The sequence below is a fragment of the Mustela nivalis genome (genome assembly GCF_964662115.1).
Source record: "Mustela nivalis genome assembly, chromosome: 4".
Classification (NCBI taxonomy): domain Eukaryota; kingdom Metazoa; phylum Chordata; class Mammalia; order Carnivora; family Mustelidae; genus Mustela; species Mustela nivalis.
In genome coordinates this window covers 144,117,121-144,135,516 of record NC_139023.1, presented here as the reverse complement: position 1 = coordinate 144,135,516, position 18,396 = coordinate 144,117,121, and the positions used below count along the sequence as shown (strand labels likewise).

At 38.0% G+C, this 18,396-nt stretch overlaps 1 protein-coding gene across 5 annotated transcripts in view; it reads right to left on the bottom strand.

The window, feature by feature from the left end:
• TTC29 (tetratricopeptide repeat domain 29) overlaps nt 1–18,396 on the bottom strand; it is a 235,842-nt gene that overhangs the window by 123,892 nt on the left and 93,554 nt on the right. For all 5 annotated transcript variants that reach the window (XM_082727578.1, XM_082727579.1, XM_082727581.1 and 2 more), the window contains one exon: nt 16,531–16,616. In XM_082727578.1, coding sequence (XP_082583704.1) covers nt 16,531–16,616 — 86 coding nt within the window. The remainder of the gene's footprint in view (nt 1–16,530; nt 16,617–18,396) is intronic.

Sequence of the window (18,396 nt, the reverse complement as noted above, 5' to 3'; positions counted from 1 at the left end):
CTGCTTTTGAAAAATAATTGTATTGCTTTTTCTTCTTACAGATATATTAACTCTCGTCCTGCTAGATATTTCATTGTCAGCAAAACATCTACGGGAAACAGGCAAATTCAACTATGTGGTTAAGTCATGACCAGTGAAGAATCCATGGTACTCCATTATCTATGCCAATGGAGGGTCAGAGAGAGATGGAAGATGGAAATTCTAGGTGAGGGTTCCTGATGTCTCTTTCTCTGGAGAAGCTATAAAGCAGTGGGTCATTCCTAGCCTGATGCCACTTGCTACTTATACTTTCTGTGTCCCCAAACTCTGTGCCTATTCTGACCTAGCTTGACAGCAGACAGTGAATGATTCTCTTTTTCAGCTTCAAGTGTTATTTGATAATAATTCCTACTGGGCAAGAATAACAAAATGTTATTTAGGCCAACCAGTAATTCATGAGGTGGAACAGATGAGAATATTATTAAGAATGTATACATGTGATCTGTGATGAGTCTTAACAAATGAGTTTAAAAACATCTTACTGGGGCACCTGTGTGGCTCAGTTGGTTCATCATTCAACTATTGATTTCAGCTCAGGTCATGATCTCAGGATGGTGAGATGGAGCCTGTGTCGGGCTCTATGCTGAACATGGAGGCTGCTTGAGATTCTCTCTGTCTCCCTCTGCTCATTCCCCAGCTCATGCTCTCTCTCTCTCAAATAAATAAATAAATAAATAAATAAAATCTTTATAAAACTAAATAAAAATATCTTACTGACAACTGCACCGATTGCGACAGCATTAGTACTTAGGAGTGTGGTTTCAGTTTTGGCCCTGCATTTCTTAGTTTTGTGACCCTGAACAGGTCATTCAATCTGTCTCAGCCTTCTTTGTGAAATGGGAGTAAAGGTAAATAGAAAACATAATAATATAATAATATCTGCCTATTAGGATTTGTGTGAGCATCAAATGAGGTAAAATATGTAAATAAGGGTGGGTAGAGCTGTAGACCTATATATAGCACAGAAAGGCCCACTGGGTGTTACTGGTATTCATGATGATGCTATTCCGTCAATTAAGGCTCATTGTATTTCATGGGACAGAAACCACCCCATCTAATTTAGGCAAAATGGGAAACTAAGGACTCGAATGTTCACCAGGAATTGCACTCTCCATTTCTCATCTTGTTTTCTCCCTGTGTGTGAGCTTTATACTCTCAGCCATCCTCACCACATAGTTCTGGAAGCATCCAGGCTAACTCCTCACCAAAGAAGACTGGCTCACATTAAAAAAAAAATTATTAGTAAGCAATCAGATTGGCTGAGCTTGTTTAGAGACCTTCTCCTAGAGATTTGCTTCATAGGGGCAAGAAGTAGTAGTGGTGGTGAGATCTGTAACCCCAACATAAGAGACAAGACCAGAGCCAGCAGGAAGTTGAAAGTGGGAATGGTCCGGTGTTCTGGGAAGATGAACACAGTAGATGCCCTCCCAATTGCGATTAAAAATTCTTCAGTTTAGCTGGTTCTCTCTCTGTGGTTTTATCTCATTTAACACTACCATCCTACTTTGGATTACTCAAACGAAAATTTCAAATTCATCTTTGTCTCTATCCTCTCTCTGTACTTTCTGCCCCGGCCAGAAAACATTGTAAAATTATAAAATCTCTCAAATGGGTCCATTATGAGCTATGCCAGCACCACCTGAGTTCAGGGTTCAGTATTTCTTACCTGAAATATTTCAGGTAAGAAATTGGTCTTCTTTCCTCTACTTTCTCTTTTCAATTTGTCCCGTACATAATTGCCAGGCTGTTTTCTCAAGTTCCTGCCCTACTGAGGCCTTCAAGGATTTCATCCCATCACCCTTTCCAGCCTCCCCCAACCAAGAGCTGCAGTCCCTCAACATCAATACTCTAACATGACCAGAATGCATTTTCTGCCCTCCCAGGCCTTTACTCATGCTGCTTTCTCTCCACTGAGAGGACAGCTACCATTTATCGCAAAAGGTTTAATTCAAATATCATCACCTCAACCTTCAAATGAGACGAAGCTTCCTTGTTTCTTCTCCAGCTCTTGGTTCCCATTGCAAGTATGGCACAAGTATGTGCTGGGTGTCTATTTCCCCTTATGGATGATGCAGTCTTGCAGCATGGTAAGAATCTACTTGAGCATAAAAGATTGTCCAGACCTATTTTTCAACCATGTGCACCAAACTGAAGTTTAAAAACTTCATAGACAGGGTGCCTGGGTGACTCAGTTGGTTGGGTGACTGCCTTCAGCTCAGGTCAAGATCCTGGAGTTCCGGGATTGAGTCCCGGCTTTAGGCTCCCAACTCCACAGAGAATCAGCTTCTCCCTCTGACCTTCTCCCTTCACATGCTCTCTCTCAAATGAAAATAAAATAAAATCTTAAAAAAAAACCTTCATAGACATAGTTATTACCATTTCTTTCTCATGTGGACTTTGGCCAGATTTACTGAGGATACCAAACACTCTAGGGCAGTACTTTTCTCCCTATTTTATTATTTTTGCTTTATAATTCATATGACTATTTTTCCCCTTATCAAGTCATCTTTAAATGCCCTTTACTACTTATTAAGCTTTTTTTTTTAAAGATTTTATTTATTTATTTGACAGACAGAGATCACAAGTAGGCAGAGAGGCAGGCGGAGAGAGAGGGGGAAGCAGGCTCCCTGCTGAGCAGAGAGCCCGATGAGGGACTCGATCCCAGGACCCTGAGATCATGACCTGAGCCGAAGGCAGAGGCTTTTTTATTTTTTTTATTTAATTATTTATTTGACAGAGAGAGAAATCACAAGCAGGCAGAGAGGCAGGCGGAGAGAGGGGAAACAGGATCCCTGCCGAGCAGAGAGCCCAATGTGGGGCTCGATCCCAGGACCCTGAGATCATGACCTGAGCCCAAGGCAGAGGCTTTAACCCACTGAGCCACTCAGGCGCCCCACTTATTAAGCTTTTAATAACCTTCTTCAGTGTTTTAGGTTGAGATGAGCTGCTGAAATGACTAACTGCTATGATCAACCCTATGCTGAAGGTTTTTCCTATGAACAGTCTATATACAACCTACTGAAAACATTAATTAAAGCCTTTAAATTTTTAAAGAAATGGAAAGAAATAGGAATCATTTTTTTCTTATTACAAAATCAGTATATGTTAATTGTAGAAAATTTGGGGAATACAGATGCATCATTCTCCCAAAAATAAAAAATTAAAGTCATCCATTATTTGAGCTCCCACAGATAACCACTGAAAACAATCTGGTGTTTCTAGTATCTTCATATATACATTTGTCTTATATGTATGTATGTATGTAAACATAGGTATGTATGTACGATCATAATTGCTTTGTACCTTGATTTTCTGCTTAATATATTGATAATATTTTTGTTATTATAAAAATACTTCTTGTGTCATTTTTGTAGGCTGCTTTATTTTGCATCACAGGATACTCAATAATGTTTAATCAATTTGCTATTGTACATTTACCTTGTTTCTAGATTGTTCACTATTACAAACAGTGCTTATAACATTGTATATACAGGTTGAAGCCAAATCTTTGTATCTATTAATAACTATATAAACAATCTTATAGCTAAATATTTGTATATATTAATAGTAATTTCCTGCAGATAAATTCTGAAAAGAGTAATCCCTGAGTCATGCAAAAAGTGTGAGTCTTGTTCAAAGCTACCATTTTATTGAACGTTTACTAAATGCCAAGCACATTACTATTTTATCTCAATTCCAATAGCAATTTTATCCTACTTATTTTACAGGTTTGGAAAAGGAAGCTTAGAAGTCAAGCGATTTGCACAGGTGTAGTCAGCAATGTTAGCACCGCTCCCATAATCTCTGCAGCCAAAGTTTGCTAATGTCAGCCCCTGGAACTTTCTGTTCAGTGGCTGGGCTATGGTCAACTGGAACTGACAGTTAGTGTACCTGGAAGCTGCTCTCTCGACCTCTGATGGGTGGGAAATGAAGAATAAATGCACCAATCCCTTTGTCCCTCCACTGGGATAACTGATCGGTTTCTACACTGTTTCCCAGAGGGTTCTAGCAAAACAGAGCCCCCTTTCCCTACAGTGGCAACACACCTTCCGCGGGTCCTTCCTTTGCCTGACTCTCCTGCTGGCAGAACCTCTCCCAAATAAAGCACCTGCACTCAAATCCATGTCTCAGAGTCTGCTACTGGGAAACCCAAATTAAAAAAAAAAAAAAAAAATCAGGATTGTTAGACTCATGATACAAAAATGTTTACCTATCGTGGCCCCTGCTTCTGCAGAAACTCAAAGAATGCTCCTTGAGCGTGCAAAAAAATTCTGAAAATTTCAGGAAGAACCTGAAATAAGGCACATTCAGGCTGTAATCAAAGGTATTCTGTGACTATGTCACTTTATGTTATTCATTTATTTTGAAACTCTAGCACATAGAATCCAGTTAGCTGCACCTTTCACAGCAGGACACACTTTTATTCATCAGTGCATGACCCCTCAATTTTTTTAAATTATTATTTTTATATTTTTACTCTTACTTGTTTTTAATAAAGTCTTCTTATTCATCCTCCCTCCCCAATCTTATTCCCTTTCCTCTCATCAGCCCTCCATGTGTTGCTGGAGATTCTCTGAGGAGAGGGGCTGGCCTGAATTCAGCTCTCGAATCCTCACCCACCCTGGCATTCTCCGGACCAGCTTCCACTTCTAATCACAGTTCTCGGGGCTCACATCCTTGCCAACCTTCGGTACTATTTGACTTCTTAACTTTTTGCCTCTAAGTCATGATGTTATGTAAGAGAATATTAAACCTCTCCCTTGAAATGCTCATAAACAAAAGCTGTTGTTTACATCTAAAATATCAACTCTTGATTATTCATGATTTAAATGTCATTTTGTGGATTGGCTAGTTTCTCTGTTATCTTCCTTCTCTTTCTCTATCCCTGGCCATCATCATTATCACTTAAGAAAAAACAGGGGGTTAATAGAAGGCATTCACCAGAAAAGTGAGACTTAATCTTAAACAAGATTATTTTACTAGTTAACTAAGCTTTTAAATGTTTTATTGAGGAGAAATTTGAAATTGCTAGGTAAAATCTTTCCTTAAGTGTGTGGACTGAATATTAGGAGTATAGAGTTAATGCTATTTCTAAAGTCTAGTATATGTTATTTTTAGTTGAGCACTATTTATACTGAAGAATTTTTAACATCAAGGTAGGTGTTAACTGAAGATCAAGTAATCGTCTATCCTACAGATATGTTTGACACTGTTATGGGTACATTTTAAGATGCTGAATTACATTTTTCCTTCTGAAGTTACCCCTTCCCGTGTTGCAGAGGGAGAGAGAGAATTCGGCTCTCTGTATAATGACTTCGTATGGTCCCCACACTATTGTTTAACACATCTAATCCTGTAATCATCTCTGGGTTCTTGCAGGTGTGATGCCTCTTCCTTTGCAGTCTCTAGATCAACGTGCGCTAACAGCTGTGCCGTTGCCTCTAGGTCTGTCACACAATTAGTCTTGTGATGAACTATGCAGGTTGCTTTATTGCTCCAGAGAACATTTTCAGATGCTAGGCCTTGAACTTTAAGGAGATACATACATTATGTTCCATATGTCACAGTATTCAGGATAGTTGTGAGGGTACTCAATTTCTGGAGTCTGGAAGTTCATCCCCTTTAGAGTGAACCAAATCAAGATAATTATGCTTCTTTTCATTTTCTCATAAAATGAGTATCAGAAACTTTTGAGCTATCTCTTAAGATGTGAACAATTGGAAACAAAAATTCCAGTAGTTTTGTAAAGAGGTACACTTTCTTTTTAGAATGAATAATCAACATCATCATGAAGTTTTGGTCAAAGTGGCATTCTACATCTCAAGGGGATCCAAAGCCAGTTTTCACATTTCAAAAACAAACAAACAAACGAACAATAAATTCTATGACTAAAAAACCAGTTTTTATACTAATTTAAGTCATGAACTTTCTTTCTTGACATAAAACATCTCTTCCTTTCCATGACAGACAGTCTATGACTTTAAATTTTTGCCTACAGATTGCTTTAAAAAAAAAATCAGAGATTCATTTTTTTCTTGAGTATTCTGATTTTCCTATAATGCATTTGTCATTTAAATGACAAATACTTTAATCTATATGACAAATACCATAATGTCTTCATCAGTTAAAAAGAAGAAATCACACACGCTATTTTCCTAAGCTGTAACATTGTAAAGGAAAAGAACCATTAGGAGAATTAACTAGGAAAAATGCTTCAAGAGAGTCCAACTCCCCATTAATGAGAAAATTAAAAAAAAAAAACACATTCAATTTACTAAGATTCTAGTCTGCACACAATCTTTCCTACAAGAATTTATATTAAACTATTACTGTAAGGTTATCTGCTTTACTGTTTTAGAAAGGTCATGACTTTAAATACAAAGATAACAGTAGCAAAATTATTAGGAAAACATTTTATATTAGCATAATCTCCAAATTATTAAAACATATTTTTCATGAACTACTTAACATGCTATTTTCCAAGTAAGGCTCACTGTTCAAAAGGTATAAAATAAATTCAGATACGGAATACATATTAACACCATGCTTGAAATTACTGCTTATAATAATTTTGGTAATATAATACAGTGTGTTTAGAAATACATATTTTTTAAAATTAGGAAATATAACTATTTTCTTCTATCAGTGTTTCTAATCCTACCACTTTTTTGTCAGATAATGGATATTTTGAGCCTTTCTTTATAGCAGAACCTCTGGGATGAAAAGAAAGTGCTATTTGTGTGCTGGTAGGGGCATGTGTGGAGAGGGGGATGATGCTAAACAGGAGATCTGTGTGGCAACAATTGGGGGAAATGGGATCTGTAACAGCTGCTCCTTTTAGATTCCCAAGAAGGAGACTGCCTGAGGTGGGTCATGGGACAAAAGGATAAAGCGGATGAGAACTCTGATGTAAAGCAGGAAAATGACTGCTGAGACCCCTGAGCTTACACCTGAATCGTCTCAAGCTGAGTGGCGAGCCCTCTTTAGCATGCTTCAGAAGCTGGTGATGAACTACACAGTACCAGGAGGCAAACTGGCTGCAAGCAGAATTGTCTGCATGTTTTGTATAATAACCCGTGGTCCTCTGGGGAGAGGAGGCCATGATTTCCTCTGTGCCAGCATCTGAGCTCTCCTCAGATACTGAGGCTATTAAGCAAGAACAGAAGGGTCAATTTTAGGTAATGATTTCTAACTGGCAAGTGAAGCAACTTCTATTTAATGGGTAGTGAATAGCTCTGATCTTTAAATAAAGAAAGTACTCAAATTCCTTTTTTGGGGGATAAATCCCATTTTTTTTCACTCAAGAGAAAGTTATTAATAAATTAGTAGGAAAAAGTTTTCTATCCGATGTCGGTTTATTACATTTCCCTCACCAATATGTGTTGATACAAAGATAAATTTAAGCACTTTGTAATTTACATATGACAAATTTAGTAAATTACATTTGAAAACTAGGTATAAAGCAGCACTTGGGATAGATACTCAATAAATGCTACCTACCAGAGAATCATTGCTATCATTACTCAGTGCTAATTATATCATAGCCTGTGGTAATAATAGTATCTTACATTTGAAGACTGTTTCTAGTCTAAAGTGTAAACATACATTTTTTTCCGTTTGATCTTCACAAAGAAAAAGTGAAGCTGCCATTGCCACTCCTGTTTGACACGTGAAACTGAGCCTCCAAGTTCTGTGACTAAACTAAGGTAAATAGCTAGCATGCAGCACTCAGGACTAGGATCCATGCCTTCTAGCGCACATGCTAGAGCACCATAGGCTCTTTCTTTTCTTTATTTCTTTTGAAAGTTTTTATTTATTTATCAGAGACAAAGAGACAGAGAGTACCTGTGAGCGCAAAAGCAAGGGGGAGAGGCAGAGGGAGAAGCACAAGAGCCTGATGCGGGGCTCGATTCCAGGACCCTGGGATCATGACCTGAGCTCAAGGCAGATGTTTAACCAACTGAGCCACCCAGGCATCTCCCATAGGCTCTTTCTATATAATAGTTACTTCCCATATAAAGATCGTACATCAAAACCTACTGTCAGCTCAAATACTGGACCACTTAACGCTTAGAGAGCTATTGCTATATACACTTAAACTGTATTACAAAAAGGTGTTTTTTTTTTTTTTAATCATGTAATAGAACTCCCAAAAAACTCCTACATCCACATCTCTGATATAGACTTTTGTCTATACATTTAACATTTTGGTCTATGTTAATTACTGGTTTGGGAATACTGAGGCCTAGAGCAAAACCCAGAAATCGTGATTTTATAGTTGTTTGACCATCTCTGCCCTTTGGAAAATAAGTCTGTTAATGCATATTAATGGTGATACAATAGTTATGGTTCTCTATATGTTAACGCCTACACCACAAACCCTACACGCATTTTCTTACTTAATTCTCACAAAGCGTTTTGAGGCCGTGGACCACAGTGTCCCTATTTTATAGATGAAGAAACTAATGCTTCGAAAGCGGAAGTCACTTGTGCAATGTCTGATGATGAGGCAGGAGCAAAGCTGGGATTCGGTCCTCCATCAGCCTGATGTTAAAGCCTACCATCTCAGCCATTTTGTTGCTCTCACACTCCAAAGAGTTCTTAAATACACTTTTAAAAGCCTGTGGAGAGCTCCTTATTCAAGAAATGCTACAATTTACTGCCTTTACTTCATGCAAACTTATATTAGTCAAAGATTCGGCAGCAGATGTGAGCATCTGTAGACTCTAACCAGGTGTCATGGTATCATATTAAACTGGCTTCGAAGAGTCCTTTACAAGGAGCCAGAAGCAGCTAGGAAGAGGGCACACATGCAGATGCACAGAAGCAAATGCTCCTACAGACAAACCTATTCAGCCCACATACATTAGCAGGTATGGTCCATCAGAAAAATGTACCATATTGGGACACCTGGGTGACTCAGTTGGTTAAGCAGCTGCCTTCAGCTCAGGTCATGATACCAGCGTCCTGGGATTGAGTCCCACATCGGGCTCCTTGCTCGGCGGGGAGCCTGCTTCTCCCTCTGCCTCTGCCTGCCCTGCCATTCTGTCTGCCTGTTCTCGCTCTCTCTCCCTCTCTCTCTCTGACAAATAAATAAAATCTTTAAAAAAAAAAAAAAAGAAAGAAAAAGAAAAATGTACCATATCATCATATTCTGCACATGTACAGAACTTGGCAGAGATGAAGTGTTTGAAATAATGCAAAGGACCTGACTGCAGACAGAGCCTTAGATAGCCTCTTCCTTGACCTCTCCTTCGCCTTGGCTCCTTTACTTCCTTTCCCTCTCTCTCCTTTTACTATTTTTTCTTTACATTTTTTTTTCTTATGACATGTTGTGTTCAAGAATCTGTCGCATGTAGTGCAAGAGTATAAAAAATAATTAAGGCAAGAGCATTTGCTTTCTCCCCTTTCCCAGTTTACTCATTCTGGCACAGCCTGCTTGGTATGTCTTCTTTTCTCCCCCAAACCAGCCCCACTCCTCCTGGGTTTTATCATGCAGATCGGAGTTATCATTGGGGTGGGAGGGGAGGAGGGATGTAAGAAGTAGAAAGGAGCTTGCTGAAAAGAACCCCCCATTCCTTGATCAGGGAGAGAAGAGAGGCAGAAGGACAGAAGAAATGAGAGTGGTAAACCATGAGTGAGTGGAATACTGGAGGAAACTTTGGGTTTAGAGAGTGACGTGAGGATACAGGCTTCAGAATATCTACAGACAGACAAACTGAAGATCTTTTAAAATGGAACGAGAGAGGATTTTAAAAACTGTTACTGGGAGTTAAGAATTTTATCTCTTTTACTGTTCTTTGAGGACAAGTAAGTAGAAACTGAAATTACTTTTCTTTTAGCTTGCTGGATTTTTTTTTTTTTTAATACGATATTATACTGAAAGTGAGCTGTGAGGAATGTGGATTTATTTGGGCCATGTAATGGTTTCAGGAGTAGATTACAGTCTTCACTTATAAAAGTGACCAAAAAGAAAACCTGCTGATGTACATTACTGTGGAATCTGCCAAGGTATCTGTATGTCAGGTAGACTGTAATTTGGATGAAGAGCCCACTGCTATCAAGGATGGGGTGACTTTTAAGGCAGAAGGTTATAAACTAAATAGAAAAAGAAACGGCTGCAAGAATTACCTCCCCCCAAACTTCGGTTAGCTAAACATTGTAAGTCTAAAAGTCATTCTTTGTTAGAAATGCCTTCTGATATATAATGACTTTCCCTTTGTTTGTGTATACTGAGTTGACAGAATAAATACAATTTAATTTCAATTACCTAGCAAAACCTTAAGAATGTATCATTTCACAACTATAATCTATATCCTTTATTGTTAATATTTATCAACAATCTGTGAGTTGCTAGAATATTAGTGTAACTATCTTTTCTGATACATTATTTATTTGCATTCTTCTATGGGATGCTGCTGATAAGGCTAGAGATTTAGGTTAACCATGTATATAAGCTAACACCAATGTTAGAAGCATTCTAAGCTATTATAAAGATGCTGACAAGTATGCAAATATAAAGATGGCTACTGTTTTATATATGGAATAATTAAATAATAGTACATGTGATGAATCTTATACTATAAAAGCAAACAAAGTATCAATGTGATGAATTTTGCTTTCATAGTATAATTTTTGATAGGCTACATTATTGCTAAATAATGAGAAGCAAGTAATTCACTGAATGTACTAAGGATTGTTAAAGTTGGTGTTCCTGAAATTATTAAGTGGAATGGAATATTTAGAGAGAAAGAAAATCCATGCATAAAACAGTGCTAAGGGAGGCCCTTCTGTTTCTTAAATTAACTTTATGTTTGCAATATTTGATTGTAGAAGTGGGTCCAACTTTGCAAAAGCCTTGAATGTGACTTTTAGTAAAATATTTTTCTTTTTGAAATTTTAAGACTTTATAAGATACATTTATCTTCTAAAATTCAGAATTTACTCTACTTGCAACATGTGCGGGTCTAAATTGATGATGGCCAAAGGGAATTACTATTTCTTTTCTCAGCACCTGATAAATGCAGGTAGCATTTTCACCTTTAAATGTCAGGGTCTCGATGACCTCCTGCATAAGTTTATTAGAGTAACTATCACTTCTCTTCCCCAAATACCCTTTCTTCATTAGCAGGGATATCAACCCTAAATAAATCCATTATCTTGTCTTAGATTAACCCTATTCTCTCATCCAATAAATAACACTTTATTGGCAAAGAATGGATGACCAAACTATTCATATGCTTGTCAGAATATTCTTCTATTAATGTAGTCATCATTTATTAATAAATTAAAGCCCTTAAATTTCAAAATCCCTTGTTTCAGATCATCAAAACTATTAATCAGTAATATTTACTTGTGACCGGTTTCTCTAAGCCAAGTTTCTTTGAACAAATCACGTAAACATCTTTAAACAGGTGAACATTATTGAAAGGAAGAAAATTCATGAGGGAAAAAGGGTAAATGTAGGGTATGGTACTAAAAACTTGGAAATCTTCCAAATTATAAGCTTAAAATACAAATAAGGGAATAAAGAGAGTATGTGGACTTTAAGCCAAGAATGAAAGACAGACTATAAAATGGGAAGGGGAATGCTGAGTGTAACTGTCTGCTGTCTCAGGCCGGCTCCAACATGAACACACAAATTTCAGGGCACTCTTGCCCCCTCTCCACAGCCACACTGCGAAAGCAACACCATCCAGGCCCTCAAACAGATGAAGATAGTGTTGGTCATACTGCCCAGGGTGGGGAGGTAGGGTAAGGGAGAATTTCAAAAGAGAAGATTTTTTGTATGTTGAATGTTTACTTTGTGATTAGATAACTGGGCAGATATCTCATCAATCGATCAGGGAGTCAATCCTATTTATTAATTGATCATGTATTTTTTTTTTTTTTATAACCAATTCACTAAACAAGGAGTGCTCTGTCCTGCTCTGGGGTTTTAGACCTTTTACCTTGGAAAAGAAGCAAGGAGAGTGGCTAAAGTTAGGTATTAAAGAGAAGGAAAAGACATGACCTTCCATTGGAAATCAAAGCAAGACGTCAGGTTTTGTGGAAGTTTCATTACAATGGCACAAACAGGCTGCCCTCTAAGATCAACCTGAGCAAGAACTCCATGGCCTGAATCAGGGACAAACGCTCATGTCCGTTCTCCATCCCAGGCACACCCCAACTCCAGCTTCCTGTTCCTTGGTGATTTCTTGGTACCTGTTCCGTTTCCTGTTGTACAACGGTGAATCTGATGCCTTCTCTATTTTGCTCTTAGCATTTTGTATCCAGACCTGACAACAGATCTTTCTTTGGTCCTGCAGCTCTGCCCGTGGACTTGGTCCAAACTTTAAGCTTAGTTCCTGTAAGCCCTCAGTTCTGGGCAAGCTATGTTCCAAAGAGACAACAATAGTCTACCATAAGCAAGACCTGGGCTCTGACAACAGTCCCTCATTCTTCCTGAATGCAAAGGCTACTCTTTACTGTAGCAGTAAGCCTGGGGCCTTGAATATGGGCTGCAGTGTTTCCCAAAGCCTTCACCCCAGCTGCAGCAATAAATGACAAGAATTAACTAATGCTGACTCTCACCAAGATACATGCCTGGGAGAAGGGGTTGAGTTCTCACAGGAAGTATCTATAAGGAGCTCTCATTCCAGCCCAAAATCTGGGATAGGAGGCAGAAGGGGTTTGCATACTTCTGTCTTTTAGACACACCCGGGGTTCCTTGGCTTGTATGTGATCTTCCATTCCTGATCTTCTTCCTATCTCCCCGGATACCCCTGCTTTGTACTTAACCACCTTCAGCAAGTCTTGGTCCCAGGCCTTTTTTATTCATCATTATCAACTCTCTAGGAAATCTCCACTCCAGTGCTTCAATATGCTGAATACTTAAAGATTTATACAGTATCGAATGGTATAGTAGCTCCAAACTCGGCTTTCTCTTGAGCTATAGACCTACATATACCACTATCTGATCTCTCCTTGGATAACTCCAAACTCCTCAAATTCAACATATTTGAAAGTGAACTCCCCATTTCTCTGCCAGCCTGGGTATCCAGTAGCATTCCCCAGCTTAGTGAATGATAGCAGCATCCATCCAGTTTTATATCCAGGAACCTAGGGCCATCTGAGGAACTCTGTCTTCCCTACTTTCCGTACTTCGTCTACTTCCAAGTCCTGCATAACTTCTGCAACTACTTCCTTCCACCTTCACTACTACTGTAGAAGTCGAGAGACTTAAGTTAGAGTAAAAATAATAAAAGCTCACAATGACCAAATGTTTATTATATGCAAGGCAGACACTTTTTTTCTTTTTTTAAAGATTTTATTTATTTATTTGACAGATAGAGATCACAAGTAGGCAGAGAGGCAGGCAGAGAGAGAGGGGAAGGGAAGCAGGTTCCCCGCTGAACAGAGAGCCCGACGCGGGGCTCGATCCCAGGACCCTGGGATCATGACCTGGGTTGAAGGCAGGGGCCTACCCCACTGAGCCACCCAGGCGCCCCCAAGGCAGGCAGTTTTTAAAAACTCTATATAAATGATCTCTCCTAATCACCATATGTATTAGTTTCCTAGGACTAATGCACAAAATTACCACAAACTAGGTAGCTTAAAAGAAATTGATTATTTCACAGTTTTGAAGGCTAGAAGTCTGAAATCAAGGTATCAGCAGAGCCATGTTCCCTCCAAAAGCTCTGGGGGAAGATCCTTCCTGACTCTTCCAGCTTCTGGTGGTTCCTGGCATTCCTTGACTTGTGGCAGCATCACTCCAATCTCTGAACCATCTTCATGTGGTTGTCTTCTCCCTGTATGTGTCCTCTTGTCCTTTGTTTCAAATATCCTTCTGTCTTTTTCTTAAAAGGCCTCTTGTCATTGGATTTAATGCCCACCCAGATAATCCAAGATGATCGCCTCATCTCAAGGCCCTTAGATACATCTGCGAAGACTCTCTTCCCAAATAAGGTAACAATCACAGGCCCCAGGGATTAGGAAGTGGATATTTGGGACCACCATTCAATCCATTACACACTAAAAAAGTAAGTGTACTTATTAGTTCCCTTGAATACATGAAGCAGTTGAGACTTAGAGAGTTTAAGGGACTTGTCCAAGTTCACACAGCTAATATGAACATTAGATTTATGTTTGAGTTATAGTTTCCATACTTTCAGGAAAACTTTAAGTACTTTTCTGAAAGAAGTACCAGTTTCAAGAAATTTGCCCCTTAGATGCCAAATATTTCTCCTTCAATCCATTCATTACTAGACTATACCAGTAGTGTTATCTTCTGCAATTATAGACCAGATCTGTGCCTGGCATGATGTCTGTCATACAGAGGGTGCTTAATAAACAGCTGGGAATAAATTAATGTGATCATATCACCAGCCTCATCAAAAATCATTAAAATTCCCACATTGCTTAAAATGAGTTTCACACTCTTCAGCAAAGCATTTAAAACCCTTCAACCCTCCATAAAATTTTAAAAAATAATAATTTTGGAATGAGGACAGTCTTCCTAAGAATGTCCAGAGTCATGGAAAAAGAGGTCGATAAATTTGGCCATGGAATTTTAGCATGGAAAAATTTCACAAGTAAAGTAAAAAACAACAGTGGTCTGGAAAAACATTCATGGCACATATTACACATATGTACCTAATGTCCAAAGGAAGCAGGTACCTTTATTTATTTTTGTAGGAATGTAAACTGATGAAGCTTCTTTGAAGGGAAGTTTAGAAAAAAAAATAATTTATCTCTTCCCTAACCCAGCATTTCCACCACTAGGAATTGATTCTGTAGACCATCTCTCACTTTGGCACAAAGCTGTTCACTGCTACACCCTTTGCAATACAGTCTGGTTGGAAATAACCTAAATGCCCACCAATAGGCACTGGTTAAATCCATTATGGTACAACGATAACATGGGACACCACGTGGCCCTTTAAAAATGAGGCACGTCTTTATGCATTAGTGAGGAAGAAGTTAACTCAAGATGCAGAACACTACATATAAAGTACTACAATTTTGTAAACAACAAAAAATACATATATGTTTATTCACTTATGTGGTATACATATATACAAATATTTTTTGAGAAATAAACCTGAAACTTGAAACCGCATTTGCCTTTGAGAAAAGAACAGTAAAACTGAATACCAGGAGGGAGGGAAGGTTTATTTTTCAGTGTAAACTCTATTGTATTGCCTGAATTTATTTTGCCATGTGTTTGCATTGCCCATGAGAGAGAGAGAGAGAGAGAAAGAGAGAGAATGGGAGAGAGAGAATTTTATAAGCTAGTTTTCACCTAATTTTCCATCTTGATTTCATACCTGCACCAGGCAATTCATTGCTTCCCAAACAAACTAAGTCTGTTCATGTTGAGTGTGTGTGTGTGTGTGTGTGTATCTAATATCCTATCATCCTTGACTCCCACACTTTGTCTATAGAAATCCTGCTCTTGAAAAGCTCTCTGTGCAACCTCCCTAATCTTCAGTGTTGAAATCAACCACTCTTATCTCCTGGCTCAGAAAACCCTATTCCTCCTGCCTGGAATTATAGTTAGGTTCTCAAGTTGGCCATTCTCATTAAAGTAGCTGCTAAAAGGAAGTGCTGGCTTCTGTGTTCCCTGGAACACAGCATTGCTGAATGTATGGCATTAACCAAAAACTAGTAAGCAGATGAGTCATCTAGAACAATCTATTTCCCATGATGAATCCTCCTTGCATGACTTTCTAAAATAGCAAATGCAAAATCCTCGAAGCTGAAGATAAAGCCAATACTGTATATCAGATAAAATGATTATGAGAGATATACATGAAATGGGAAACTACACTTGAACTATATTAGAGCTAAGAGAAAAATGAAAGAAAAAAATGATTTCTGTTATAATACAGAAAAGATAGCCCGGACATTTTTTTGTTTGTTTTTTAGCCAAACACCAGAACTTTGGTCATAAAATAGACACACACTGATTTTCATCATGGAGCAGGCTACTTCTCAGATCGGAATCAACAGTGCTCTCCATCTTTGCTGCCTCCCCCCATAAAGGTCCATAGCAATGCAATTCACTTGACTGCATAAACACAGTCTTTTCCAAGCAAAATTTCCCAAATCACAAGCTTATGATTTTTATTTATTTTTAATAATTTATTTATGATTATTTATTATTAGTTTATAATTTTTCATTTCACTTTTCTTTTTTTTTTACTTTTTGCCATCATTTAACCCAAGTCTATCCTCAATGATATGGGAATGAGTGTAGATGGTCACATTACCCCACATATTTAACTTTTATGTATCCTAAAGCACTTCTTGGTAATTGATTACATACTGCCTACCATAAGCAATAAAACCAATTTTTTTCCTCTTCTAGAACTGCTATTCTGCTTTGGTCTCTATAGAAAGGTAGAGGACTACCCATTTCTGTTGGTTTTATAACAACATATGAAGTAAAATAAATACAATATAGTAAACATTAAAAATGGCAATGATTAAAAGTTTACTTCAACTTACTGTTAATGCCGTTTCATACTCTTCAGCAGCTAGGTATGCTAAGCCCAAGTAGTAGGAAGCTTCTCCTTCCATCCTTTTGTCACTTCCTAAAGTTGAAAATGTAGAAAAATTGTCATGGCATGAAAGAAACTGATTTACTACAAGGAACAGAATTTTTGCTTTTTAAGACAGCAGAAAGTTGTAACAAAGTGTACAGACTTACGAACAATCCCTGAAACTTCACTGTGTGTTGATCTTAAAATGCTGATGTTAAAATAAATTACGTGACTCATAAATGTTAGACTATAGTGCATTAGCAGTGTAAGAGGAGTTTTCCTCTACATATTCAGCTTGATATCATCATTTTGAGATGCATATGTGGTTTCTACACTAGTCCACTATGTAAAGGCTCACAGTCATGCAGCATAGCTGCTGCTACAGACATGGAATAACTGGTAAAGGGTACCAGCTTTACAGGGTGCACAAACACATATACATGGAGAAAGGGACATTCGGGCAAGTCTCTAACAGGGCAGATAATTAGCAAATTAAGGAATTATTGTTTTGATTAGGTTTAATTTAAAAGCTATCGGTTAAAACCTGGGGTGAAAATGACTGACACCTTGCCTTCTTGGTACAACATCCCATGTGTATTTTGAAATCTAAACAGATTTTGTCTTTGCTAATGACTAGTAATGCTTTTCATCATCTTTTCAAAGGAACTGTGTAGACTTTCTAATTTCTTTGAATGTGTTTTGTTCCAGGAATTATCAAAATCTTCTTTCCAAAGCAATATGTGTAGATGTGTAAGGTGCTTCATTAAGACAGATCTCATACCATCTATAAATACACACGTTTTCACATTTATATACTAAATATATGTCAACAGACTTACCAGACCATTGAAGGCTCTTAGTTTTGTAAAGAATACTATCCTCTTTCTACTTTTTGGCTTTCAGTGTTACCTAACTCCTGGGTAATACAAATGCCTGAGGATCTACACCTCCCCACCCCCCACTCCCGCCTCCTTTAGATGTCTGAACTCTGTGTTCCAGCCATGATGGATTTCAGCAGGAGCTAACAATTCTCCACACTGCGTTTCTCTCACGACTCACTGAATTACCACTTGTGAGGCAGTGGCTCAACTGAAACACTACAGGAAAACAGGATGGCAAATGCCAGTGACAGTATTGTTATTATTCTCAACCAATTTCATGATTGAGGAGAATTATACCCTGAAAATCTCACTTCAGCAGAGATGATGGTGCCAATGATCCAGCCTGGGGATTTTTAACTCTTACAATTTATCTGGGCCTTAACTTCTTCTCTGCTATAGGTTTATAAGTGCTGAGGATAAGGATGGACCTAGGGAAGGGGAGGATGGGGTAGGAAGGAGAGGTTATGACAGGAAGTTGCCTCTTGCATATTTAAAAGTTGATTATTTATAAGTTGTAGTTGCTCTATTAAATGTTGTAACTGTGTTAAAGTACTAACAGTGGCATGTACTGATTTAGTATCACCATTTGCATCCAATTTTATGTAAAGGGCAGCCTAGCAAAGAAAAGAAAAATCGACCCTTGTTGATAGATTTTGAGGCAGCTAATTGAAACAGTTGAGTCACACTAAATATTAGTTTTAAAATAGGATTTAAGCCCAAGAGCTTCTCCTGCTTCCTAAATGAAACAAAATTAAGATAAAGTGAAAGCATAAAATAATGGAGGGAAATGTCAGCATTATTAAAGTTGAATAACACATATACCAAAGGAAAAAAGGCAAAATACTATTTATATTATTGTGTAGTTTATTTGGGTGGGTTAAATTAGTATTGGCTTTAATGATTTAATAATCATTCAGGTTAAAGGAAATATGGTGTTTCATTTTCAAGAC